This window comes from Lobosporangium transversale, assembly GCF_002105155.1.
Source record: "Lobosporangium transversale strain NRRL 3116 chromosome Unknown BCR41scaffold_15, whole genome shotgun sequence".
Classification (NCBI taxonomy): Eukaryota; Fungi; Mortierellomycota; class Mortierellomycetes; order Mortierellales; family Mortierellaceae; genus Lobosporangium; species Lobosporangium transversale.
Genome location: NW_019028993.1, coordinates 649,100 through 676,458, shown reverse-complemented (window position 1 = coordinate 676,458; position 27,359 = coordinate 649,100). Strand labels below are relative to the sequence as shown.

At 40.0% G+C, this 27,359-nt stretch overlaps 6 protein-coding genes across 6 annotated transcripts; 5 read left to right on the top strand and 1 right to left on the bottom strand.

Annotated features, from left to right (window-relative positions):
- Positions 1-1,843: 1,843 nt before the first annotated feature.
- Positions 1,844-4,994, top strand: BCR41DRAFT_321780 (glutamate-cysteine ligase-domain-containing protein; the record flags this gene model as incomplete). Its single annotated transcript, XM_022021449.1, has 7 exons — positions 1,844-2,359; positions 2,540-2,662; positions 2,809-2,982; positions 3,128-3,539; positions 3,824-4,285; positions 4,416-4,545; positions 4,600-4,994. Coding segments are annotated over exons 1-7 (1,971 nt in total), but the record flags the coding sequence as incomplete, so codon positions are not given.
- A 301-nt stretch (positions 4,995-5,295) lies between these two features.
- Positions 5,296-7,372, top strand: BCR41DRAFT_335689 (chorismate synthase). Its single transcript, XM_022021999.1, has 5 exons — positions 5,296-5,517; positions 5,690-5,912; positions 6,139-6,374; positions 6,507-6,985; positions 7,088-7,372. The coding sequence occupies exons 1-5, from the start codon at positions 5,350-5,352 to the stop codon at positions 7,236-7,238; spliced, it is 1,257 nt and encodes a 418-aa protein (XP_021882195.1). The 5' UTR covers positions 5,296-5,349; the 3' UTR covers positions 7,239-7,372.
- Positions 7,373-8,623: 1,251 nt separating this feature from the next.
- BCR41DRAFT_370190 (hypothetical protein) lies at positions 8,624-10,131 on the top strand (the record flags this gene model as incomplete). Its single annotated transcript, XM_022026512.1, has 4 exons — positions 8,624-8,677; positions 8,737-8,874; positions 9,178-9,474; positions 9,511-10,131. The coding sequence occupies 4 exons, from the start codon at positions 8,624-8,626 to the stop codon at positions 10,129-10,131; spliced, it is 1,110 nt and encodes a 369-aa protein (XP_021882194.1).
- Positions 10,132-10,464: 333 nt separating this feature from the next.
- Positions 10,465-11,351, top strand: BCR41DRAFT_395637 (hypothetical protein; the record flags this gene model as incomplete). The annotated part of the gene is made up of 2 exons (XM_022028743.1): positions 10,465-10,647; positions 10,914-11,351. The coding sequence occupies 2 exons, from the start codon at positions 10,465-10,467 to the stop codon at positions 11,349-11,351; spliced, it is 621 nt and encodes a 206-aa protein (XP_021882193.1).
- A 355-nt stretch (positions 11,352-11,706) lies between these two features.
- BCR41DRAFT_46666 (hypothetical protein) lies at positions 11,707-12,913 on the bottom strand. Its single transcript, XM_022030867.1, has 2 exons — positions 12,819-12,913; positions 11,707-12,536 (listed from the first exon to the last, which is right to left on the bottom strand). The coding sequence occupies exons 1-2, from the start codon at positions 12,819-12,821 to the stop codon at positions 12,075-12,077; spliced, it is 465 nt and encodes a 154-aa protein (XP_021882192.1). The 5' UTR covers positions 12,822-12,913; the 3' UTR covers positions 11,707-12,074.
- A 3,310-nt stretch (positions 12,914-16,223) lies between these two features.
- Positions 16,224-17,734, top strand: BCR41DRAFT_370187 (hypothetical protein; the record flags this gene model as incomplete). Its single annotated transcript, XM_022026511.1, has 6 exons — positions 16,224-16,409; positions 16,571-16,738; positions 16,953-17,049; positions 17,079-17,139; positions 17,305-17,473; positions 17,528-17,734. 6 exons carry the CDS (start codon positions 16,224-16,226, stop codon positions 17,732-17,734), a joined length of 888 nt encoding a protein of 295 aa, XP_021882191.1.
- Between the last annotated feature and the right edge of the window lie 9,625 nt (positions 17,735-27,359).

Sequence of the window (27,359 nt, the reverse complement as noted above, 5' to 3'; positions counted from 1 at the left end):
TGATCCTGATCCTGACCCTGTTCCTGACCCTGTTCCTGACCCTGTCTCTGACCCTGTCCCTGTTGTTGACCTTGGTCTATGCTTTGGCCGTCGTCGTCATCAACTTGCTCGCTGTTATCTAATGTCTCCAGTCTCTGCTCCATGTCGCTTAGTTCATGTTCGTCGATATCTGCCTCGACTAATTCGTCGATCTCTTCTCCCTCATAGACTGCGTCTTCCCCAGCCTGAGAATTCGAAGAATCTCCTCCACCCTGCTGGGCATACCCAATAGCGCCACGGTAGCAACGATCTGTGCCGATCAATCGCTTTACTGTTCGCTTGAAGACAACCGTTGTGAAGTATTCAAGCATGCGTTTCGCATCGACGCTACAGTCACCTTGATAATTTTCATTGCAGTATTGCTAAAAACAAAAAAGAGAATTAGCCAAGTCGTCTAGTTTGATAGCCTGTCTGAGATAGCTCATAGCGACATTTTGATGATCCAACATACCTCCCACAGCCGGAGCTGTGTCTTATATTGATTCACTGTCGTCGATGAATCTGGATCATCTAAAATCATCTGCAGCACACTTCTCGCCGACTCCTTCCGTGCGTTCGCCAGGGCCAGCTCTTCTTCTGTCAATGGACCGGAGTGAAGGACATTTGAGGATAAAGAATCAGCCTCACAACGCCTAGGGCGCTTAAAAGACTTTGCACTAACTCTAGCAGTCTGTGCCACTGGTGAAGGCTCTGGAGTCGTTTCGTCAGTCAGAATAACTCTTTTTCTCCTCGGTGTTGCACGAGTGGATCCAGTGCGAGTACTTGAATTGGTTGGCTTCGTCTGACTGGTGCTTTGTTCCAAATCCATGCAGGTGAAATTGGATAAAATCTTTTCGTTGTTGTTTGTCATTTTGAAAGTGAGCAAGCAGGAATGAACCTTTGAAAATGCGAATGTGCCGTTATTTTTCTCAGTTTTAGTCAGGGGAGAGGGTAAGTCTACTCTGTGTATTGTAGGTTTTATTGTTTTATTGTGTATATGAATGTATGGAGGAATGAAGGCGTGAAATAAAGAAGAAAGAAAGAGATCTTTAGCATGCCATGATGACATTGTTAAAATTTCGATGGATTTGATGTCAATTCAAATTTCAGGACAAGTGTCGGAGTAAAAGCCACAAAACGGACACATGTCTTGTACGCACAGACATGAAACATAATACCCTTAAATGGAAAAAGGACTGGATTTGGCATCATAATCCATTATAGATTATTTTATGCAGAACATGAGAACATGCGTCGATCATAATAGACCGACTCTCTGATAGGCCATGGCTCTCAAAGGAGACTTAAAAAAAAAAAAATATTATTGGACTGATCATCATACATGTCAACGCCATCACACGCTATCTCTAGCGTCAATTGCAACCTTCCCTTGCTTTGCGCAGCTCGGCTTTGGTTTTGCTTTATAATCAAAAAAAAAAAAAAAAAAAAAAAGTTGTCCGGTTGCGTTTCCCAGAAGGGGCTGAAATCAAATCATTATCTTGTTCTTGATTACTGTTGTCATCTAACAAAGGGGATCTATTACTGTTTATAAAACATTTATTTAGACTTTTTTTTTTTTTTTTTTTTTCTTACTTATTTACATGTACATGTACATGTACAAGTTTCCCAGGGCCCATCTTCAAGAGAACAAGATTGTTGTTTGTTGTATTGTTGTATTGTTGTATTGCTGTACGCGTGCAGCTTGCGTTGGCTCGACGTTGTTACAGTGCCAAAAAACTCTAATAGGTCAATTGATCGAAAAAATTTTCTGGTCAATTACTAATGCATCCTTCAGCACCCCTTTTCCTATTGGCAGAAAAAATAAAACTCATTTCAAAGTTATTTTGTCTTTTACTCTCTTCCTCTTCTTTCATTTTTTCATTCTTTTTATCTTTCATTCTTTCATTCGATCGTTCATTCCCCTCCGCATTCACTCATTCATTCGACCTTTTCAATCCTTCACTTGTATCTATACCTTTTTACGGCTCTTGTCTTTTATTTTATTTTCTTTTTCTTTCTCTCTTCCATATTCATATTCTTTTTAAAATAGTCACAGTCATCATACAATGGGTCTCTTATCACTCGGAACACCCATGCCTTGGGACGAGGCCAAGAAGTATGCTGACCACGTCCGAACCCATGGTATCATCCAGTTCCTGAACCTCTGGGAGGCTACCAAGGATTCACAAAAGGATTGTCTTCTCTGGGGTGATGAGATCGAGTATATCGTTGTCAGTCTCGATGAGGAGAATCAGCGAGCCAAGCTCAGCTTGCGTGTCTGGGAGATCCTACAGCATTTGGCCATACAGGAGGAAGAAGCCATGACCGATCCTGCCAAAAGGTAATTCAACAATGCCATCTCGTTTCTCTCTCCTTTATATCCATATCCATATCCATATCCATGTATACTACATGTACTTCAATGATCATCAATGATCATCAATGACCCTGCTGACACACGTCTTTTTGGGTTTACCTTTCTACTTTAATTTTATGCTTTATACTATATGCTTGCATTCAGATTGCTAGTCGACTCATCATGGCATCCTGAATACGGTCGCTACATGTTGGAGGGTACTCCTGGCGAACCCTACATGGGACTTCCTCGCGATCTGTTGGCTGTCGAACGGAATATGAAACTTCGGTATTTAAGCATCGATAAAAAAAACTTTTTAGTCTCCGTCAGGATTAGAATCATGGCTTTGCAAAAAAAAAAAAAAAAAAAAAAAAAAAAAATACTCATAATCTTTATTACCTTGTTGCTTGCCACAACTATTTGCTTTATTTTAGACGTGAACTGGCCCGTTCGCTCATGAAGCCAAATGAGGTCCCTGTAACACTGACATCTTATCCCCGTCTTGGATGTGCTGGAGAATTCCTTGAGCCCCATCATGAGCCACATGGTCCAGCTGCTCGCAGTCTCTTTGTCCCAGATGATATCATTAATGCTCACGCTCGATTCCCGTAAGTTTTTTTTTTTTTTTTTATAAAAAAAAAATGGATACACGCTGTGAGTTGCTTCTCTTTAATAATTAGTAAACTCATTGGATGCTGCGCAATGTTTAAACTTTTTATGTTTTTATTTTATTTTTTTTCTTAATGTTCCCAGAACTTTAACCGCCAATATTCGCCGTCGCCGTGGATCCAAAGTTGCAATCAATATGCCTATTTTCCACGATGTCAATACTCCAAAACCTTTTATCGATCCTACTATCCCAACTTTTAATGACTATCCCGAGGATAAGAATGCGATTGAAGAAGGAGCTGCCAAACCAGATCATATTTACATGGACGCTATGGCTTTTGGCATGGGATGTTGTTGTCTACAGATCACATTTCAGGCGGTCAATGTCGATGAGGCACGCAAGATCTATGATCAAATGGCGCCATTGGGCCCCATCATGTTGGCCTTGACAGCTGCTGCTCCCATTTATCGTGGATATTTGAGTGATGTTGATTGTAGATGGAATGTGATTGCTCAATCCGTAGATGACAGAACCGAAGAAGAGCGTGGACTCAAGGTAAAAAAAAAAAAAAAAAAAAAAAACTCCGCCTGATCTCGGAAAAGAAAGAGAGGAAAAAAAAAAAAAGGGCTTTACTTGATCAATGCTGTGTGTGACACATGGACTTTTATTGCATTCTTTACTGTACTCCTTTACCAAAATCTTTTTTATTTGTCCATGTGGAACGTCAAATGGCACCATTTCTGCACCATCTCACATCTTTTTTTATTCATATCACCTCGACTTGTTTTTGTTTATTTGTCTATTTATTTATTTATTTGTTACTTTTTTGATATTAATAGCCTCTCAAAGAAAACAAGTACAGGATCCCCAAATCACGTTATGATTCGATAGACTCGTACATCTCTAATGACCCCAGCTACAAGCCTGAGTACAACGACATACCCTTGGTCTACGACGAGGACATTTACAAAAAGCTTTCCGACAATGGCATTGATGATCTCTTGGCTCGCCATATCTCACATCTCTTCATCCGTGATCCCTTGGTGATTTTCCATGAGTTGTTGAATGTGGACGATAACGAGAGCACAGACCATTTCGAGAATTTACAGAGTACCAATTGGCAAACCATGCGTTTCAAACCCCCACCTTCAAAGACCAGTCCTATTGGTTGGCGTGTCGAGTTCCGCTCAATGGAGATTCAGTTGACAGATTTTGAGAATGCAGCCTTTGCGATCTTCATTGTCTTGGTCACCCGTGCTGTACTAAGCTTCAACACCAACTTTTATATTCCTATTTCCAAGGTAATTTTTTTTTTTTTTTTTTTTTTTTTTGTTTTTTTGTTTTTTGTTTTGTTTAATGGGACAATAAGGTATGGTTATGGTTAGATACATTTTTAAACAATATTCTAATTTTAATTTAACTTGTTGTTAGGTTGATGAGAACATGAAGGTCGCCCATCATAGAAACGCCGTTCTTCAAGAAAAGTTCCATTTCCGTAAACAAATTTTCCCTCAGTCGCGACCTAGCACACCAGCTTCAGGAACCCCTTCTGGATCACCCCGTGTAACCCATGCGACAGTACCTCATATGACAACTATCAACGAACAGGATCCAGCCCATACAGACAACAGCAACAGTAGCCACCATCACCATCACCAACAACAACCTTCCGCAGGAGTGGATAATGAGTATGAACTGATGACGATTGATGAGATCATCAATGGCAATCCAGCAAAGGGATTCCCTGGACTGCTGGGATTAGTCAACAATTATTTGAACACATTGAACATTGATATTGAGACACGATGTGAGATTAGCAAATATCTTGAATTGATCAAGAAGCGTGCGAATGGAACATTGATGACAGCAGCCTCATGGATCCGTCAATTTGTACAGAACCATCCTGATTATAAGAAGGATTCGGTTGTGTCCGAAAAGATTAATTTTGATCTGATCAAGACTTTGGAGAAGATCAACAAGGGCGAAGTTCAGGTACCGGAGCTCCTTGGCAACTTTTCGGTATAGAATAATCAAAACAAAACAAGAAAGAAAGAAAGAAAGATGTAGAAAAACAAGAGCATATAAAAGTAAAATAATATGAACCCATAGATATTGGAACAGATTGCAACAGGCGCTCGTCTCCCTTTTTTTGCGCAGCAAATTCTTTTTTGAGAAAGTGTAATTGAAGGCCAGTCAATTGTTGGAGGGGGCTGTGGCGCATATGACTCGATGAAATGGAATGTGAATGTGACTGTTTACACTTAATTCTTCTGAACAAGTGCCCTCTTTATCTTTTTTCTTTTGACTCATTCATTCATTGTTGAAATCTCTTTTCATTCTTTCTTTTCAAAGGAAAAAATTAACAATGTCAACTTTTGGAACCCACTTCCGTGTTACAACCTTTGGAGAGTCACACTGTAAAGGCGTTGGTTGTATCATCGATGGATGTCCACCTGGACTTGCCTTGACTGAGGATGATATCCAGCCTCAACTAACTCGCCGACGCCCTGGACAAAGCAATCTCACCACTCCTGTAAGAAGATCAATCCTCATATTACATTATATCTTATGCCTTATATCTTATACACTATACCTTATATCCTGTATCTTATATCAATGCGTTCTATGATTATCTTTTCCTCATTATTGTTATCATGATTATTAACTTTTTTTTTTTTGTGTATGTGTGTGTCTTTCCCAAATAGCGTGATGAGAAGGATAGGGTAACGATTTTGTCTGGTACAGAATTTGGACACACATTGGGAACACCGATTGGATTGACAGTCCCGAATCAGGATCAGCGTCCTCATGATTACACTGAGACGGATCTGTACCCTCGTCCTTCTCACGCTGATTGGACCTATTTGCTCAAATATGGATTGAAGGCCTCATCCGGTGGTGGACGTGCTAGTGCTCGCGAGACAATTGGTAATGAAAGAAATAAGTGAAAGGAAAAAAAAAAAAAAAAAAAAAAAAAAAAAAAAAAAAAAAACCATTTCCTTGTGGTTCGAAGGAAGGAGAAATTTCCCAACAAAAACAAAAATGATCTGAAGAATGCCAACTTTTTATTTTTTTTTATTTTTTTTATCTATTTATATATTTATATATTTGTTTATTATTTTTATTCTAAAAAAAAAAAAAAAAAAAAAAAAAGGTCGCGTGGCTGCTGGAGCGGTTGCGGAAAAGTTCTTAAAGGAAGCATTTGGTACTGAGATTGTGGCATTCGTGTCATCAGTCGGTAAGATCGCCATGCCCTTTATTGAGGAACAAAACGAGAACGGAGTTCCTTCTGAACAATTTGTAGAGATGTTGAACACAATAACTCGAGAGCAAATCGATCAGGAAGCTACTCGATGCCCCGATAAGGAAGTTTCCAAGAAGATGACTCAGGTAATATAAATAAAGCGGAAGGAGGAAAAAAAAAAAAAAAAAAAAAAAAAGAGCTCGTTATATTTTCTGTCTTATGATTCATCATCTCACTCTGTTTTTCTTTTTTCTTTTTTCTTTTTTCTACCTTTATAGCGCATCATTGAAGCCAAGGAGGCAAATGACTCGATCGGAGGAACCGTCACCTGTGTGATCCGTAATGTGCCCACAGGACTTGGAGAGCCATGCTTTGATAAATTGGAGGCCAAGCTTGCTCATGCAATGTTATCGATCCCAGCTACAAAGGCCTTTGAAATTGGCTCAGGATTTGGAGGCACACAGGTACCGGGACATTTGCATAATGACGCATGGGTCCAAAAGGTCAGTCGTAAGGGCCAAAAGATCTTGGGAACCAAGACTAATTTCTCGGGAGGGATCCAAGGAGGAATCTCGAATGGTGAAAATATCTATTTCAGAATCGGTTTCAAATCTCCTGCAACCATCAGCCAAGAACAAAAGACAACGAGTTACAATGGTGTGGATGGTGTCTTGGCAACACGTGGTCGCCATGATCCCTGCGTGGTTCCACGTGCCACACCCATCGTTGAGGCCATGGCAGCTTTGGTGATTATGGAGTAAGTCTAAAATATTCATTTGATTTTTATTTCACGCGTAGGTCTGTTTACGCGATTTCATCTAACCACATCAATATTTTACTTTTTTTCAAAAATAAATAGCGCCACTATGGCACAATTGGCAAGGCAGAGCGCAGCCTCATTGTTGCCACCTATGCCCGATACTCCTCTTCGCCCTGCACCATTTGTCATGGCTGTCCCTGGTGGCCAGGCCATCAAAGTTGATGAAGCTGCTAAGCCCAAGACGGAGTAAGGCAACATATGGAACGGAATACCATCTTTCAGAAAAAAAAACCTATTCTAATAGTTTTTTTTGTTATTACTCATACAAACAACGTGTCATCATGCAATACATCAATAAATGTGTACATCCTATTCATACTTGAGAGGTAATCATATTAGAAGTATAATATGACTAAGACTAAGATTATAGCCATTGTATAGTATACATGACTGTATAACATAGACGTGCAGCTCATTATCGGCGTCTGTTCCAGAAAAAAATGTGTCCTTTTTGCCATTCACTTATTATTTATGAAGGAACGGATGGCAACATTAAGTTACTCTATAGGCAACGAGAGTTAACCTCTACAATCAGTGATTGCCAAGGTTCCTCTACCGTAAATTCCCGCATTTTGCGTTTGCTGGGGATAGTGATAGGTTCAGATATTGATCCTGGAGTGTCATTTTAAAAGGATAGACGTTAGTATAGTACTTTGCAAGTACCATTAGAGATGTTTGCTGAAAAGCGAGTGTATAAGAGGGAGGGGAGTGTACTTACTGACTGCACCTTCGTGAACGCTAGTCTGGCAGGCAGGCAGAAAATGTGCTTACTTAGCCTGCCAAAAACATGCCAGCCTTTGCGACTGGACCTAACTTGGAGTCAGAGAAAAAAGTCAGCAGGTATGTCATCACTATCACGTTCAACATATCCTCCCATAGTCCGCTCATATAGCAGTTTCAGTAGCTTTAGTATTCTAGGGTACCAAAACCTATTACAGATATGAGGAGCGTAGGGTTTTGCTTTTGTTTCTTGGAGCACTTACATTATACTTGAATAACAAGCTTTACCCAACTTGGCCTTCGCTAGATTCGGTGTGTCGCGGCGCATCTCAAGCATATTCGACTTCAGGCTAGAATCAAAGTGCGACTTTTATGATAATAAAGCATTGTTGTATATACGCACTCCATGTTAGTGGTAAAATAATAAAAATTGAGGTTGTGGACACAGCAAACTCCTACAAACTTCCTCTTCAGACTCTCCCAAAAGGGCCTAGAGCCCCTTCTGAGCCCCAATAGTAGTCAGGAAAACAGCTTGAACCGCTTCGCATGATAAGAGCAAGTTTTCTTATGTCCACCAGTTGTACATGGCTACCATACATACACTATTTTATCTCTTGATCTGTACCAAATCGAAATTAGTCGGAGCAGAAGAATAACTGCGATATCTCGGGAGTGACGAAAGCTATGATTGTTTACGTTTACAAATTCATGAAGAGAGGGGGTCGATCTCTCCCAGTCATTGTTATATTCGAGCGCTTTGCAGGTACTACTGAGGAAGTTCTCCTCACGGCCCTTGTTGCTCCTGAGATGTCGTATTTGAGGCAAGGCACATCATGATCAAAATACACTACAGCTATGGCAGTATTTTTGACCTTAGTGGGACTAGACCTCAAGAAGCTAGTGCATTTGGTACGGGAGTAACGCGCGTTAGTGGACTATTTATGAACGCTAACAACTTTATATCCTAGCGATTTGACCTAATTCTATCGCTGTTAGAGACGACAAAAAAAAGAAAAAGGAAAGGAAAAAGAGTGTTTCGAATGACAGTTATCTTTAGATCAGACTGGAAACTTGGCAACATACCTCTAAAAGAAACCAGGAAGGAGGTAAAGAATAAAAGAGCTAGCCACTTGATGTTTTGTTTTTCTATAAGCTGGAGGTAGGAGATGGGATGAAAAATGGTGAGAGCTGAAAGATGAGTGATGATACAGCTTGATATATGATTTTTTTTTTTTTTACTACTCATTTTTTTTTTTTTACTACTGATTTTTTTTTTTTTTTTTTTTTTTTTCATTCTTGGCAAGTACGAAAATCCTTTTGTCCGACTCCATTGTCATGCTCTAACTTAAGTTTATCCAAATGAGCGGCAACTTTAAGTATCATACCTAAATCAACCTGATATTGTCCAGGATGTAACGAGGCTTACACACCGTGTGCCGCGAGAGTTTATGCTCTTCATTCGGTCAATTGAGGAAAGGGCGCTCACAAGAAATGACATTGATACGTTTGTAGCTAAGAGAACAAGCACGTTTCACGCTATAGTTTGGACGTACTACGAAACTCGCAGTGAGACATCGAAGAAGTTCGCTAAAAGGCTTGCAACAGTCTTCCTTGGCAACAACTCGCAGAGTAGTGATTTTGAATGGGATTTCCGTGACCTAGGGCTTATCTATCGTCTCAACAAGGACGGCGGAGCCATGAACTATGTCTTGTGCCTCCCAGCTTAGAAAGCACTCTTTCAGGCGTTTACAAACATACCTCATCATGAGCATATCCTGAGGCAAGTAAATCTTGGAGAGGTAGGTGATGATTTCAAGTTGACACTGTTGGTCCGGTTTTTGACTTTAACTAAGCCAATCGTTCTCAGAGCAACAAACCTTTGCGGCAAGGATCTAATGGAGATTAAAATGGACTTTAAGGATCATGGGACAATCCAACAAGGCAAGACTTCTTTCAGACATGGCTATGGACATGTACTGAGTCATTGCTATCCGACTTATCCTCGCTTTGATTTCACACTCGACACAATGTTTATCCAGGTGTTCGTAAGTGATTTCCAAGAACACGACAGGAAACAAACTAAGAAGTTCCAGAACGCTTTTGCTAAGAGAGGTTCCGACAACATAAATAAAATCGAAAGTTATTTGGACGAAGTACTTGGAGGTAATCATTCCGCCGTAATTGACGATGGACATTCTGTTGTCAAAAAGGATGAAGAGACAATAACTGGATTTATAATAGTTTACATGTGTGGTTCCTCTGGTGCACCAAACCACACTGGATTAGTCGACAAGCACAAAGATCTTCTTCATGTCAGCTTCGACGAGCTCAAAGAGAAAGTGTTTAGAAACATCCCAACTTAGAATTCTTGTCACAGTATACAGTAATAATATAGCTCTTAATCCTATAAAAAGGCTTGTCATAGAAATCTAGTAAACACGATTCTTTATTTTGAGATGTATCACGGCTAAAACATTTGACTGGGGGCGACTTTGGATCTCATCTCTATAAAAGAATTTGAAAAGTCGCCCCCACGGTCCGTGCACATTCTCAGACTCCCACTGCTATTTTTTAAACGCCAATTTTCAAACCAATAACCTTATTACTCCCTCTTTTTAGCTCAGAAACGACCTCGCGGATAACTAAAACACTATGAGGAAGGCTTCCAGGGCAAATCGTTCATTATCACTGAACAGATGATGGAGCTGTGGAACAAATTCTCCGCGGATAGCGATGGTTCAATCAGGAGGGTATTGGCTGGACCGATGGATGTCGGCAAATCCTACCTTGCAATATTCCTTGCAGCAAAAGCGTATGCAGAAGGCTGGCCAACACTTTATGTCGCGAATGCCGCTGCACTAGCCAAGTCGGCTGTGGCTGTAGCAGCTAACGAAATATGCCTCTGATTCTTTGCCCTTAATAAGGGCCTGTTGACTACTTTAGACCTTGAAAACTTGGTGCCGGACGAAAACTCTAAGGACGATCCCATAGTTTTTGCCGTCGAGATAATTTTGTCCAGGATACTTTGTCAAAAGAGCAAGAAAACTCTCGTAATCATTGATGAACACGGCGAACTTTTCCGCAAGGACAATAGGTCAAAGCCTGACCTTTTGAACCCATTAATTCACCTAACTTTGTGGCCCAGGATAAGAATGGCGCTCGAGTTGTCTTCGCAGGGACGGCGCATGCCTCATGTGAAAGAGTCTACATCTCGTATGACATCGAGAATTGGGTGGAGTTTGTTGGGCCTTTATCGGACAATATCTTCGGCAGGATTCTATCTTTGAGTGCCTTGCCATCGAGGGATGCCGTAATAAAGGAGGTGGAGAGAGTAACCAATAATGTCCCAAGAGAGGTCGTCAAACTAATAGACTATATTGGTGATGCCAGTGGACTTGATGACGACACTATCAGGATCGGCAGATTCGAATCGGAGCGGTGTAACACATTCAGATTATCAATGGGCAATATCAAGGAGAGCGTGTTTTCATTTCCCGCATACCGCTTACAACGATTGATGACCGCTCTTCTCCAGTTATGTTCTGCAGACGCCAATTTTCAGTCAAGTCCGCCTTCGCCATAACTATCAATAAGTCGCAAGGACAGACACTTAAGCATGTCGGTGTTTATCTTCCTCAAGCTGTCTTCAGTCATGGCCATCTCTACGTCGCTTTACCACGGTGTACTGACCCAAACAATCTTAAGGTGCTGGTCGGGAATGGGGAGGTAAAAGATAAGCCTGGGATATACACCCGAAACATTGTCTTCAAGGGTGCTTTGTAGTCACAATATCTTTGGTCTTCAGATATTTTGTCGCTTCTTCATCTCCAAGCCATTCACGTTGACTTTCAGCTCATCTCTGACGTTATTTTGCCAGATATTCTTCTCTTGGTTGTAGCACTTATTTTCGTATTTTACTTTGTATTTTATTTTGTACGATAAAGATAACCTGTTACGTTGCTCTCACAAAATAAAGTATCAACTTTTTTTACGAGGCAAGAACAGCCCGTGTAATTAATATATAGAGATATATAAATATACTCAAATAGGCCTATAGTTGTAGGGAAACAAAATATTAGCTCCAAGGCGAGTTGAAGCCGCATTTAGGGTGTACATAGGACACTCGATCGTAGTAACTCTATCGTTCAATTATCGCTTCCTGTATTTGAAATTGTCATGAAAGGGGACATTGGCATTGAGAGAACACTCCAACCCTTACATGATTATAATATGCTTCAATATAGACCCTTTAATGAAGATAAAGAAATAAGGGAAGAACATCCGAATATACAAGTTGTAGAGCCATCTAGCCAGGTGGATAACGGTAGATGTGATTTTTTGTTGATCCAGTTTTCCTGTATGCTCCTGCATATGTCTGTTCGTCCGTTTTGTAATACATGGGCTTTTTGTAATCCAATTTCTCATGCAAAATGGCAGCAATCCTATACACGTCCTCTTCGTCTTGATAATCTGGTGTATACACAATTATGACACCTGATTTTGAGCTTGTTGCATTGGGATTTTCCATTGCAGTGGAGCATTTTGCTACGCCTCCCAGTAAATCTTGTTCAACAAGTCTTTTTACAGCAGCCCACTTGTCATCGAGGACGGATTTGTCGTAGAAGAGCATCCATTTTCCTGTGCGTGGACCACTGACAAAGTCCTTGGATGGTGACTTGGCCCATAGCCAATATGTGTCAAATGTCTGGGTGGGGATGGAGACTTTAGCTGTTCCTGATGTAGACATAGCAAGTTTGGAAATATACGTCTAGTTTTTTGGTAAGTTCATTGTTTGCTTTATTTCAGTCACGTGGGAGGGCTCGCCACTAACTCTCTACAAGCAACCCAGAAACTCTGGCTCTTTGTTCCTTCTTTTGCATAAGAACCATTGGAGTACTGACCGTTCTCGTTCAGTCTTTTGCATTGTGTTCTTTATTTGTGCTCAAGAAGTATTTTGTCCATCTGTAGCTGGGAGCGACCGGCTTCACAGTCAGCCCCTAAACTTCCCAATAACACCTGAAGTAAAACTCAGCATAGTTTACTTTCTTACCATTACAGATTGAGAGAGGGATGAAAGTACCAAATAGAATCGATAGTGAGAGAGCGAGACCAAGTGGCCGACAAAGAGATATTTATAAAAGAATGGTGAAACCTGAAGATGATGTGGAGAGGAATAGCGGTGCTTGGACCCCACATATTTGCCTCTCACCTTCTTCCTTGCTCGCAAGGATCTCACACTAAACTGATAGGGTTCATGCCGCAGTGACACTTGAAACCACTATACTTCCTAAGCACCTAGACCATGTATCCATTGAGTATCGGACACATTTTGCGTCTCTCCTTATTTGCCTTTCTCTTGTACACTCTTTTTCCTTGCGCATCTTTTCCTCATTATCTTTTTCCTCGTGCACGTTTTCCTTAGCCATCTTTGTCCTCGTGCACGTTTTCCTTAATTATCTTTTTCCTCATGCATGTTTTCCTTAACCATCTTTTTCCTCGTTTATGCTTTCCTACCTGCTGACTTTTTTTTTTCTTTTCATTTCTTAGAGATCATCTATGGAAATATGGACCACGCTTGGCACAAATAAAGCCCCAACCTTCCTCAACGTCATTGGTACGTCTTGTACTTTCCACTTGGATCACTACTGATATAGTTTTTTTTAATCCTTTGCTTTAGATCTGACTCGATCGTATCCAAATCAGAATTAACTTTATCCCCGAGGTAGTCATGTTGCGAATGAGTGGCTAATAATCATATGACATTTAAAATATTGACATTGGATATCGCCTAGCAATGGTCCAACTTCTTCATGATCTAAGGATTCGCTCCTCTAAGAAATAGGGCCAATGCGCCATATAGTAGATTTCAGATCATGTGGTTGCCATCCGAAAGCAATATCAAGTGAATAGCTATCACTTCTATAAGCCTAATTATGACAGAATGATTTTAACGAATATTTTGTAGTACTTGCTTTGTTATTTACTATTATTAGTATTCATAGCATTCGGTAGCTCCAACTTTCTACTATTTGCCAGTGTCAAGGTGTTGTCGGTTGGGATGCCAACCGAAGAATAAAATAAAAAAGCATATGAATATTCGGTGCTCTTTCTCAGCACATCTGCTTCGGGGATAGAGGTTATTCTATGAAACTAATATCACGGCATCTAGAGACATGAACTTCGATACGATCGGATCAAATTTGGTTAAAACACACCTCCAAAACTATGCTTAAATAAAAGAGTTGCTATTTCAATAAATAACAAAGCTGGAAGTACCGTAGAGGAAGACGAGAGCTTTATTGGTGTCAAGTATGAACAGCGCTTATATAAATGGCTCTTAGGAAACGAAAAGGATATACCGGCAGAGAGGAAGGCGTTGACATATTTTTTCCTGGTAGTATATTCTGAGGGCATGAGCTGTGGTCGCCCTCGATGAGATAAAAAAGTATCCCACTCCCGCTCGATTTGGATCGATTTCTTCTTTCCAATCCATTGATTGCGGTTTCTCGATGTTCTTTTCAATAGGAAGAATGAATAAGTAAGCCAGATACTCCTCTTTTTAGATACTTTTCAAATATACGTATATTCACATGAAATTATGAGCTGATTAGAGCTAAGTACCCTTTTTGTTTATGAAAAAGATACGTTATTGCTTGCTCAAATGCCGTCGAATATTTGTGAATGTTCTTTGATGCTCTAGTCGATGGTATTTCATGCAGCATCATTTCAATAAAGACCGGTTTGTTTCCCATCGATACATTGGCCATCTATGTGATAGGTATTATTAGACGGGCGACTCGTGACTTCGTTCACAGTCGTCCACAGTCAGTCTAGTGTTTTGCTAGGCTCGTCATCAGCCTAAGGTCGGAGCCACCAGTGCTCCTATTCGATTCGAATAAGCCCTATCCTGGATCGATTCGAATAGTTCGAATGGTTCAAGTATCGAATGGTTCGAATGGTTCAAATGGCTCGAATGGTTCAACTAAAAATAATAATAATAATAATAATGATTGCTCTTACTTTTCCCATTTTCCTTCACATAATACACTCTGGGAAGCCCAATAAATAGCCGTATCAACCTCTTTAACAACGCAAACATCCTCATTGATCGCTAGAGTGTTTATGTACGTTGCAATTGAGGTGTATGTCTAGGTTATCCAATCTTTTTTCAGGTGACTTAAAGTTCACCGGCGCGCTGGAGCTATGTTGTTGCTGGGCATATTAACCTTTTGTTTAACTTTTATTCTATTAACTCATTTATTTTTTACCAATCGGGATGTTTGTAAATCCATAGTAAAGAAAGTTTCTTTGTGCAAAGGCCTTTCATTAGCTATTGGCGAATCCCCCTCCCTGGGCCTCATCAGGAACTACCACGGCCATGTCTACAAATAGATAATATAAAGAAAGAGTCTGGCTCAAGCAAGCCCTTGGTCTTTCATCCTGCAGCCTTTTTCTAACTTACCTTTACACATGTTAGTTCCCATTCCACCTTCAAGCTCTAGATTTTCAGTGATTCGGTCCTTGTTCTTACCCATAACACGCTCCTCTCACTTTCTGACATCTGATGGTGTCCCTTGTAAATTTACCTTTATTTCTCTCTTTATTTTCCTTATCACTTTATCCCTTAGCGGAGATACACTTACTTTTTACAACCTAGTCTTTTCTTTTTTATTTTTTTACACTGCTGAACAATGTAATGCTGGTGAGCCAGTGATGGTATGGTGTACCCTAATACAAAAGTGAACCGGCACACCTAACCTGAAGCCAATGGCGGAGGAAATAAAGAACCTGCCATCTATCGCGTCATATACATATAGGTTCTCGCGGCGCACCGCGACTGAATTATTTACATACTTTACTACACCAATGATTTGATAACGCAACGACTATATGGTAGCGGCAGGTCGTGTTTACATCCTCATTGCTATAAAGATAATAGTAAAAAGATATGAAAGAATAATTAGTGCAAGTGTTGAATTTCTCCCATGAAGCAGCATGTAAATCAGGTATCAATCAAATAATAATAGCACATTCACAGATATAGTTATACTCTTGCCTTTTTTTCATGAGTGTTCGAAAGTGAGAGTGTCCAAATGTTCTGGGGACGTGCCTTTGACACAGGGTCGGACATCTAATGGTGTAGTCTTTCTTGCTTTATTGTCCTGTTCCTCACTTTTATTAACCTTTTCTGCTACTTCTCTTCTTTATTAGTATTTCGTTTACTTTTTTTTTTGTGTTCTGTTGTTTGGTGCTTTCTTTTCTTACTTTTACTTTCATTGACTTCTTGGTACTTACCTTACTTACCCGAGACTGTCCTCCCTACCACCCTATACAGTCCCTTAGTTGGCAGAGTAAGCTTTGGCGTTTATTGAGGACATTCGATGAAAACCATCCTGACCCGCCGTCTTTTGCGCTTATAGAGGGTATTTGACAAAGGACTATACTATTGAGGACTATGTCTGTACTAGCGCATAGTGATCACCTACGCTGGATGCCGTCAAAAGTCATACGATCAAGTGCGTGCTCTCTCTGGTGTTATTTGATCATTGATCAGACTCACGCATGTCCACTTACTGCATACATATGTGTCCTGGATATGTTACTCTATAGCCAGATACGCAGCTCTACTTTGACCTCGACTGTATAAATGTCTCTTGCGTGCGATGTGTAGATCTACATCTTTTTTTCTCTCTTCATTTCCTGTCTGTCATTATGACCAGTTAAACTTTTTCATCCTCAACTGAAGATATGAACACATATTTCTCACCCATCATTTAGTGAAAAAAATACAAATCAAATAAGCTCCAACATTGTCCCCACTGCCTGGGACAATGTTACTGCTTCTCTCACAGGCAGTCCGTAGCGCAACTGCGTCACTTCAAACCCGAGAAGGCCCTAGAATGGCTCAGAGAAAACCGTAGGCTCCGCTTCGGCAGCGGACCCAAGAAGGCATATCGAAGCCCCTCACGTGTAAGACAGGAGAGCACAAGCAATGCTCGAAGTGTGATCCCTGAGGGTTTTCTGCTTCGGAATGTATCCAGAACCCTTAACTGAACAGATGGGTACTATGCTCTTATCCCAAACAATTCTATGACAAATAAACACACTACTATAAAAAAAAAAACCTCTCTTCCTAACTTTTTTTTTTTTTTTTTTTTTTTTTTATTATTATTTTTTATTGGAGAAATGCCCATCAACAACGTTGGACCGCCATGAACTTCTTGTTGACGACCAACAGCAGGGAGGTCCGGATTGCTACAACTCTAGGCTTGTTTCTGCGGGTAAGGAGGCACCTGCTTGCACATATCAGCGGTAGCTCTCCCAGTTGACATTTCATTTTACAAAGTTGGGCGAGTACGCCAGGCTTACATGTGAGATGATTCTGCGATAAGGAACGGGGGACCTGAAGGCCAAGCCAGGCCCTTACGGGGAGAAGAGTAGCAATCTGTCATGCCTCTCTACTCCCTGTGCCAGGCTTGAGCTCCTCTGGGGCATTTCGTTCTGCCTGGCATTACCTGTCTATACCACCATCAAAGCCTCCAGAGCGTATGGCAGGCAACACTGAAGCACCTCCTGGAGATGGAGGCATTCGTGGAGACGATTGAAGGCCTAGGTCTGCTTCCTTGGCGAAGGAACAACCCACCTTCGACAACGACCTCAAGCCCTGGCTCACAAGGGTTGCCGAGAGCGCGTTCCCCAGCACAGGTGACGCGAGACAGTAGAAACGGGTTTACGGCTTTCGAAAACATAAGTCAATAGAGGGACGTAGCCATGGCCATTGCCGGGAGCCTCACGTCAGTATTCTCGCGCTCCAGCCCTGTATCGCCGCCACTGAGCAGCAGCGCTATCAGAAACGTCAAAGCGCAGCACCCAATGTTTTGCGTTAGAGGTACAGCGGCTCGATATCAAGGGGTACCTAAGGTTCTCAACGGTCCAGAAGAACTTTGGGGACCCATTAGAGGCTGAAATACACTAAGTAACGAGAACGAAAGAAAGATGTCTTTATTATAATCCAGGGATCTTCGTTAAATATAAAAGGGTAAAAATCTTAGCTATAGTAAAAAACCCATATAATTTACTACTAGTCGCAACAGAGGCAGCGGCTGATACAGTGGCTGTGGACTCGGGCTTCGGGCTGGAAGGCGCCAACGAGGTGTTCATTAGAGCACTAATACCGTTAGTGCCTTTGTGTATCTTCTTCTTATATTAAAAACTCTCTTCTCTCTTCTCTTATATTAAAATATTACAAAAAATTATGTGACAACCAAAAAAGATGACTTCAAAAAGGCGAAGTGACTGGCGTGAAACAAAAAAAAAAAAAAAAAAATGAAGCTTCTTCAATAATTAGCTTCCTAATCCACACCTCTGAACCTTAATTCATTTTTTTTTTTTTTTTTTTTTTTTTCATTTTTGAAATGATGCTCCGTACGCTCCACAGCTTTCCCTATTACACCCTTGGGATCAACATCGGGTTTCATCCAAGCACGACGATCTCAGCAGGCTGTGTAACGTATTTAAGTGCGACCCATAGATGCTGAAGAGGAACAAATACAAAGCCAACAGGTAGTAGAGGATGTCGAGGAGAAGCTGTATGGTAAGATCTACAGCTCCATCAACGAGTGTACAGAGCTTGCTTTGGTCGAACAAGAGGGGAAAGAAGAGAAAAAGGACGAATAAGAGGAAAGAACACTTGAAGAAGAAAAGGCAAGAGAAGCTGGGATTGCAGCCGAAATCGGCCCTTCATCGAAAGCATACTCCATGGTTGGTAGAGCTTTTTGGAGAGTGACAGATGCTCAAACATGTCGGTGTTTATCTTTTCCCAAGATACTTTCAGTCATGGTCATCTCTACGCTGCTTTGTCACGATGTACAAACCCAAATAATCTAAAGGTACTTATCATAAACGGTAAGATAAGAAATAAGCCTGGAATATACACGCGGAACATTATCTTTAAAGATGCTTTATAGGCACGTCACCTTTTGGTCGTCATTTACCATGTTGTCTCTTCGCTGTCGTTATTCTAATGCTGTGATTACCGGATATTCACCTTCTTGATTGTTTTTTATTTATTTTGTTGTGTCTTATTTTTTATTTTTGCATGTTAGTTTGTATCTTAGTTTGGTATGTGTTTACATTACTTTTTTTTTTTTTTTTAAAAAAAAAAAAAAAAAAAAAAAAAAAAAAACACGCAGTTTACACACAGCTTTTTGTAGCAGTAAAGGCCTACATGGGCTTATTGATTTCACCTTTACCAAAATGCAAACCTTATGTTGCTGCAGACTATGTTTCTTTTTTTTGTCTTCACGAGGCAAAGTACTAAATTTTCTAACGAGACAAGAGCCGACCGTGGCTTCGCCACGGTCTCCGGCTCGTATATTCTAAAACGAAACAGTGTCTGCACGTGCCGAAATGTAACTGCCATGAAGGCAAAGGACTGCTATAGAGAGTGCCTTTGGCCTCAACATGGCTCCCTGGGTGAAAATAAAGAGGTATCTTATTTGTAAATGAAAGAGAAAATAAAGGGTAGTACTCTCTTCATTGCAAATCTCGACACCAAAAAATCTTTGCTCAAAAAAAAAAATTTTTGACCTCTACTCTGCTACTCATTACATATCATATACAAGTCCTGGGACTATTGATGCACTCTTTAGTACGGTACACCATACACACTATTAAAGGTCATGTCAACAATATACGACGCGAAAGTATATATTATGGGCCTGAACTCTTAGCATAATTTACCACTCTAAACCTTCCTCTATCACATTCCTTACTTTCACAAACTTTACCTTCACTTTTCATTTGAAAAAAAAAAAAAAAAAAAAAAAAAAAAAGACATGTTCCACACATTCATCTGTCAGACATTCGCCACCTGCCAAACGTTCTCGCACATCGAGTACGCAACGGGTCATCAAAGCACGACAAGCCTGGTGAGACGAGGTTGGTGATTGCGTGCTTGTGCTTTTTTTTTTTTTTTGTGGTCTGCACCTGCTTCAGTAGAGTGACGTCCTGTTCAGCCATGGCTACACATCCAGAGCTCTATCCAAGCTTCTAACGTAAAGTCATTGTCCTTCACCTTGAATTTTCAGTTGACCGCGGGAGCTGATGAAGCGGCGAAGAGTTTTGGAAGGATGAGTTGTTCTTGAATTCAACCTCTTATATAACGAAGAGTGAACGTGGAGGGAGAGATACATGAAAGGCAAGGTTAAATGATTCTATGAGCATGTTTTTCATAGTGTCCTGTAGAAATTAATGCATGCTTTCAACACCAACCTTTGTGTTTAAAAAGTTCACTTGGCAAACAGTGAGTCCAATGGAGGGAAAGAGGATCACAGTCAAAAGCTTCATTTCTTGTGTAAGATATCACATGCGTCTTTTAAGATCGGATCGTCAAATGGCTGTACCTTTATTTACTGTACTCATTTTATTATTGTTTTGACTAGACCATCGCTGGTGCCATATAATAAAGATAAATATAACGGTATAACTGCTTCTTGCTAACCGAATGGATATAACAAGACTGTCCTAATGTCCCTTGGTAATATATTCTGTATGGTTTTATATGCTACGCACATTGTTGGAACCATGGCAGCTTTGGTGGTTATGGAATAAGACTTTAAAATTTTTATTTTGATTTTTTTATTTGTGTGTATGTGTATTTGTGCATTGTGTATGCATGTGTGTTTACGCGTTTTTTTCTAAAAAAAAAAAAAAAAAAAAAAAAAAAAAAAAGTATTATTATAGTACAGTTGGCAAGACAGAGTGCAGCTTCATTGTTACCATCTATGCTCGATACTCCTCTTCGTTCTGCACCGTTTGTCATGGCTGTCCATGGTGACCAATCTATCAAAGTTGATGCTGCTACGCCCAAGGCAGACTAAGGGAATGTATGGAACGGAGCACCCGCTTCAGGATAGTTTTTGTTGTAATTATTCATACAAACAACGTGTCATCACGAAGTACATGAATAAATATATATATACATGTATATATAGCCCGTTTCATTTGGTCGCGATACCTTATATTTTTTGAATACTTTCGAGTGTATTGGCAGCCAATTAGCTCGCTTGTTACGAGTATTGTTGCAAGTCCGTCACGTAGTGAGATGCCACCAGAACAATTCAATCATCGTTTTTAGATTAAAAATATAAGGTATCGTGACCAAATAAAATTGGCGATATATATGTCTTCTATTCATACTTGAGAGGTAATTGTATTATTAATATTTATTGATATGACTATGAGTATGAGAATGACTATAACTATAACTATAACTATGCTGAAAATTTGATATGTTTGAATGGGGTATAAACAAGCCAGCAAAGACTGGTTGGTAAGCAAATATAAAAAAATTAAGTTGAGGGATATGACCTATATACAATGCAATATGAATGGATGAGGACGCTTATGAAGAAAAGAAAAGAAGAGAAACGAATAGAAAAAAGAAGTCTATGATGACGAAAAGAGCCGTTTTTTTTTGAAAGGCTTTTTCCCGATTAATTGAACTTGACTTGACTTGGACTTGGATTTGAACGGGGGTCATTCTGATTTGGTTTGATTTATAGAGTGACTGCTCGGAAGAATATATTCCCCCCTTCCATCTTTTAAGTTTCTTATGTTGACAGGGTCCAAGGCTTGTTCGAAGAGTAAGACAATCGGTTACCATCCAAAGGCTGCGCAACGACCTCCTCCTTGTTCATCTTTTGATGAGTCGACTAAAAAGGAAGATGGCAGACAGACAAGACAGACAGACAGAAGATGGGATGGGTTCTAAAAAATCTCGTGTCAGAGATGCGAGGGTACAACATCTTGAATTGATCTTTCCTTGGGAGATGCCATGTGGCAATACAAAAGAACCACCTTGACCGCGTCCCACCATGAAAAAAACCACGGAAGAAGGGATATATTTAAAAAAAAAAAAAAAATAGAGAGAGCCCTTGTGGTCGTCCTGCCGAGATGTTGGATGATTCTTTTTTTTTCAAGTATGCATTGCATTGCATTGCATGGCCATGTGGATACTCTTGCCACGACCGTTAAAAGAAGGAGAAAGGAAGAGTAGTGGAGAGCAAACCCTCCATTCGGGTCCCCTTCACATGCGTAAGGGGTTTTTTTTTTATTTATGACTGATCCAGATTCATCGTTTTCGTCCTTGCAGATTATTGGTATTGTCAATTTAATATAACAATATTGTTTCCCCGCCGTCAGTGGAAAAAGAAAGCCATCTCTCTTTTTTATTTTTTTGGGCTGAGATCCTTGGCATGCATGTGTTGGGTTTGTTGAATATTTTGATGAGATTAAAAAATAATAATAATAAAATGAAAAAAAAAGGTGAGCTTTTTGTTGTTGTTGTTGTTGTTGTTGTTATTGTTGTTGCTCCTTAATCCTGTTGTGTTGTTGGGCTTGTGTTTACTTAAACCATGTTGCTGAGATTGTTCAATGCTGAGATTCGGATGGCATGAACAAAGAAGTATAGTTGGGAACTGAATGTTCACTATGATTGGCGAAGACAGGAGACTCTGGCGCAGACGATGTAGAGGCGAGCATATGTGGCGAAGATGGAGGTGTTGGGAGGATAACTTGAGAGGTTGTTGTAGTGTTGTTGTTGATGGTCGTAGAAGCAACAGTGGCCTTGTTGGCATGTTGTTGACAGTGGCAATGATGGGAGCAAGTAACAGTGAATCGGCCCATTGTTGTTGTAATTGTTGTATGGATATCAATGATGAATGAAGGTTTAAAAAAATATTCGATGTAGATGGAGGAAGAAGAAAGAAGCTTTGAGGGTTGATATAAGAAGGAGAAAGTAATTTAAAGCAAAGCAAGAAAACAAGAAAGTAAGAGGATCTTTTTGGATTGCAGGGGAGAGAAGAAGAGGGAAATGGGGAAGGATAGAATGTAGGTTTATATAGTTTTTTTTGATTAGTCTGGAAGTGGCGCTGCAGATTCTTTTAAATTCTCAATTGACAAACATTCTTTATTCTTTTTCAATTCAATTGTATTATAAATGTTAATCAGGGGGGGGAAAGTGGGAGTGGCCCTACTCGGCTATAACTCGATTGAACCCTGACCCATAAAAGGAAAATGGAAAAATAAAAAATGCGCAACTCATTTCCAACTCTCACTCACACATACGCACTCACACACACGCACACACGCGCTCTTCCGGATAATCAAACGAGCCTCTCTTTCGTCTCCGGATCCTTTGCTTCACATGGAAAATAAAAAACTCCTCTGAATATAAAGCTCATTTACATTTGTATCTGTCAGGCCAAGGATTTTATTGTTGGGATGCTCAACATTTTTTTTTATTTTATTTTATTTTACTCTTTCTTTCTTTCTGAAAAGAAGCAACTATATATAAAAGAGAAATGTGTAATTTCGGGATTTTATTTTTCACTTTGTATTGTGTATATGCCATTTGAACCATTGGAACCATTTGAAAGCAATTCCCTAAGCATCATTGGTCCATCCCCATCCCCATCACCATTACCATTATATACCATCACCATGATTTTTTTCTTTTGCAACAAGCCTAGTTTCTACCGCAGACCAAAAAGCTCTTTTGGTTTTGCTGGGTAACTGCGGTTGCTTTTCCATGCAAACATAGCACAAGGCGAGGCATATTTACTACATTCCCCCAACCCCTTTTTACCCCCTCCTTCCCTTTACTTTTTAAAACCCGTTGTTCTCTATCCGCTCCTCTTTATTGAACTATTCAATCTCCCCCATCCTTCTCCTCCCTTCCCCCCCCCCCCTTTTTTTTTTATTTTATTTTATTTTATTTATTTTTCTAGAAAATATTATTATGTGGTTATGTGTATGTTCTCTTGTATGTACACTCGCACACATTGTCCCTGTTATTGTTTACGTGGCACAAAAACATGTCGCAGCAACATTTCATGTGCTAGCCAACCTTTTTTTGCTCATTCCTGTCCTCTTGCTTGGTATCTGTGCGTAGCAACTCTCAAAACAAACAGACGGAACAATTCCCGTTATTGACTTTTTTTTTTTTTTTTTTCCTGCAGCACCGCAGCAATAGGATTGTGGCGAAGAGGGAAGAAAAAAAAAAAAAAAAAAATGAAGCATGTATAAAAAAATAAAAAAGAAAAGGGGGGAGAAAGAGGAAACTGGAGGAGGCGTAGATGGATGACAATTCATGCAAGATGCTAGGCAAGAGAGCATAGAAAAAAAATTGAAAGGAGGGACAATCTATCTAGCATAAAATCATTCAACCTCAAGTAATCAAGTAATCAGTCATTATGGCATCTGCATCAATGCAGAAAAAAAAAAAAGAAACAGCTTGAAACAAAATCATGTACCGTATATACAAAAATGGGTGATTGGTAACAGGATGTTTGTAAAAATAAATCGTTTCAAGAAAGAACTATCAAAAGAAAGTCCTTCTAAGATCACAAAGGATAAAAAAGAGAAAAGAAAAGAAAAAAAAAAAAAGTAAAGGGACCTCAGTGACCCCTTTAGATGGTTCTGCGGCATCATTGGTGCACAGATGCTATTCGCGCTAGGGCATTTTTTATATTTTATATTTTATATTTTTTATTTTATTTTCCTATACGTGTCCAGTTCAGCCAGGGTAATGGCAGTAACACGTGCATGCTTTTACCAGATCCCCCTGTTCCCCTGTCCTGTATAAGTTATAGCTATATAGCCCATACATACACTAATTTTAGCCATCCTCCCCACAACGAATCCCCTCTATTCGTTTTTCACTCTCTCTAGGAGCAGTAACTTCTTGACTTCATGACTTTTTTACTATTCTCGACAGGTTAGTCTGTGATCCAAAAAATTGATCAATGGATCCTGCTGCGACACACCTAATTTTAGCCTGGATTTTGTGACTTCTCTTTCTTACTATTCCAAAATGCACAGGAAAGGTCAACGACGAAGCAGAAGAAGGTGGCTGCCAAAGTATATACTACAACATGTACCGCAAATTATGAAATAAATTGAATGAAAGGGATAGCTAAAAGTCAGCATTGTGGTTGCAATAAAGCACTTCTTCAACACCAAACAATAAAGGGATACTCGATAGCCTCGGCATGTTTATTCTAGCCGCTAGAAGGCGAGGATCGAGAATGGATTCAAGGGTATAGATCCTAGAAAGCACAAGAAGTGCCTTGTGCGATAACACAGAGCTCTTTTTTCTACTTTTTTTTCCCTCGTAATAACAGTAAGATTTCTTTTTTTTTTTTTTTTTTTTTTTAGAAACGCGACCAGATATAACCTTATTAGGCCGGATGAACGCCACTAAAATCCTTAAAACAGTCTATTCTACATATTAACTTATTGCAAATGTATAGTAATTACTCCTTCTACCAGGATGCAGTCCCTTCAAGGCGTTCCCCAAAGTCTTTTTTTTTTCTTCTTTTTTTTCCTTCATCTGTGCAACTCCTCACATTTATGCTCATATCGCTCTATCTCTTGGCAAAATGGCTCATAACAGCCCGCGCATACACAATGCATTGATGACTGCGAGCTGGTCGGATCCTATCCTCCAAAAAAGGCAAATTACGATAAAAGCGCAGCTAATTCAATAATATCTTTTTTCTTTAATTATTTTCATTAACCTTATTGTCTTGAAAAGGGATCAAGAAGAGAATTACGAGATTAGTCCGGAACTGCATCCCCCAATTCTCTTTAATATTTGCAGAGCAAGAAAATCCCGTCAGTCATTAGAGGACTGGCAGAAAATATACTGCAATCGACGCTATATCCGTATTTCAAGTCCACTACACATTCGATTTGCTTGAAAATGCCGGATCTCCTCAAATGAGGTTAGAGTCGTTTCTGAATCTGAAAAGCTAAAGAACAAATTATATCAATAACCCTTAGTCAAAACATTCAAATCTTTTTTACAGAAGGTTTTCAAGGATAAAAGCTCATTGCGACCGAGTGAAAAGATCGAGCTATGAAGAGGACGCAAATAAAGAACAGTGGGTCGTCTATCCAGAAGTATTTTTATTAGATCCGAAGGGAAACCGGCAAATCGTACATTTCATAGGTCTTTGCTGTCTAGAAAAAAAAAATCATTTTGCCTTTACTTTCTCTGTATCGAACAGTCGTGCCTTTGCTACTTGAAGCAATGTGCTGGTCATCACTAGAATTAGAAGCGACGAGTATATAGTCAGCGCGGCCTTCAGGCCGTAGGCAATACGGCTTCTGACTTAGTATCTACCATAGCAATGGGTGCTTCACGGTTTCCAACAACCGCCAGTTGTCTGGATAGCGAAAATGCTAACTGTCCTGGAGTATCATCGGTGTATGTTTCAAAACTGAGCTTACCTGTTTCTGAGCTCCGTATTTGCAACGAATGTACTGCGCTTAATAGATGCTATATTCTGACTGTCAGGCGAATAAGCCAAATAAGGCGCATCAAGCCACACACAAGAGTACGCTGCCCAGACTCTAATCCAACCGGTTTCATTATAAGAAGCAATTTGGTGACCATTAGGTGAGAATACCATACAATCCACATGACTGCCGCCCCCTGTATGGCGCGTATGAGTTGCCCTGTCTGCACGCTCCACACACTCATGGCCCCATTTCCATGACCATAGGCAATTTGTTGGACAATAGGTGAAAAATCAAAACTACGAATCCGATGCTGAAAACGAACAGCTTGGCCTAACTCAGTAACCCAAAGATAAGGGCGGACATCCGAGTCTGAGAAGCCTCCCAGAATATGAGTAGCCAAGTGACATCCGAAGCTCCAAGCAATGTCTAAAAGTGTTTAGAAGGCAAGTTGTTGTCATGATAGTTCATTTTAAAGAATATGCTGATAAATAGATACCAGACTTAATCGAGGAATATAATAAAAAGTATTTGGCTTCAAAAAACCGTGATCCTTTTGTGGACCAGACAGTCTATTAGGGTTGAGTAAATCTCATTTGTGAAAGACGCTGATGTATCTGAGGATAAACATGGTAGTGATGCAACTGGCCAACTTATCTCTTCGTCCGTAAGAAGGGCAAATCTACCATTATAAATGGGCTTGAAATCCAGCAATCCATAGGCATTGTCTCGAAATTTTATTTCGACGTCGAAATAAATGACCGAAAACTAAACTGTTATAGAGCTATCCTGGCTTCTTTATTTGTGCAAAAAAAAAAACTCATGAAGACTTTCGCATGACCCTAGCATCCGCTTGGGAGCCCATTGTATCGCTTATTTATTGACTAGTGTAATAGCAGTGATAGTATTCGCCGCCGTAGTATAGACTTGAAAGGAGGACAATCTGAGTTGATTCATTCTACCGCACCATGGAACTTGACTAACTTGATCTTTCCCTGTACAACTCGGCGAGACTTAATTTGTCACAGCATTTGCTTCCTCGTCTTCCTGCGTTCCCTAGATATATCTGGGTTGGTAAATACTGCTAATAGAGTTTGTTGGGCCTGTTGAAACCAGAGGGAGCCACACCAACATATCAAGGCGCATACCGACCTCTCTTTTAGACGGTTTTATCAATTATAAGCCTACTACTTAATAAACTTTTTGTAATTGATAGCGGACTAAACAAAAATGGCATCGGTATGAGTCTCTAGTTTTGGCAGGTCAACTTATCTATGACCGTTTA

Excerpts from the sequence above, each read along its gene's own strand:
- BCR41DRAFT_335689 (XM_022021999.1), top strand. The coding sequence starts at position 5,350 with ATGTCAACTTTTGGAACCCACTTCCGTGTTACAACCTTTGGAGAGTCA. Across the intron at positions 5,913-6,138 it reads TAGTGCTCGCGAGACAATTG|GTCGCGTGGCTGCTGGAGCG; the intron begins GTAATGAAAGAA and ends AAAAAAAAAAAG. Across the intron at positions 6,986-7,087 it reads GCAGCTTTGGTGATTATGGA|CGCCACTATGGCACAATTGG; the intron begins GTAAGTCTAAAA and ends AAAAATAAATAG.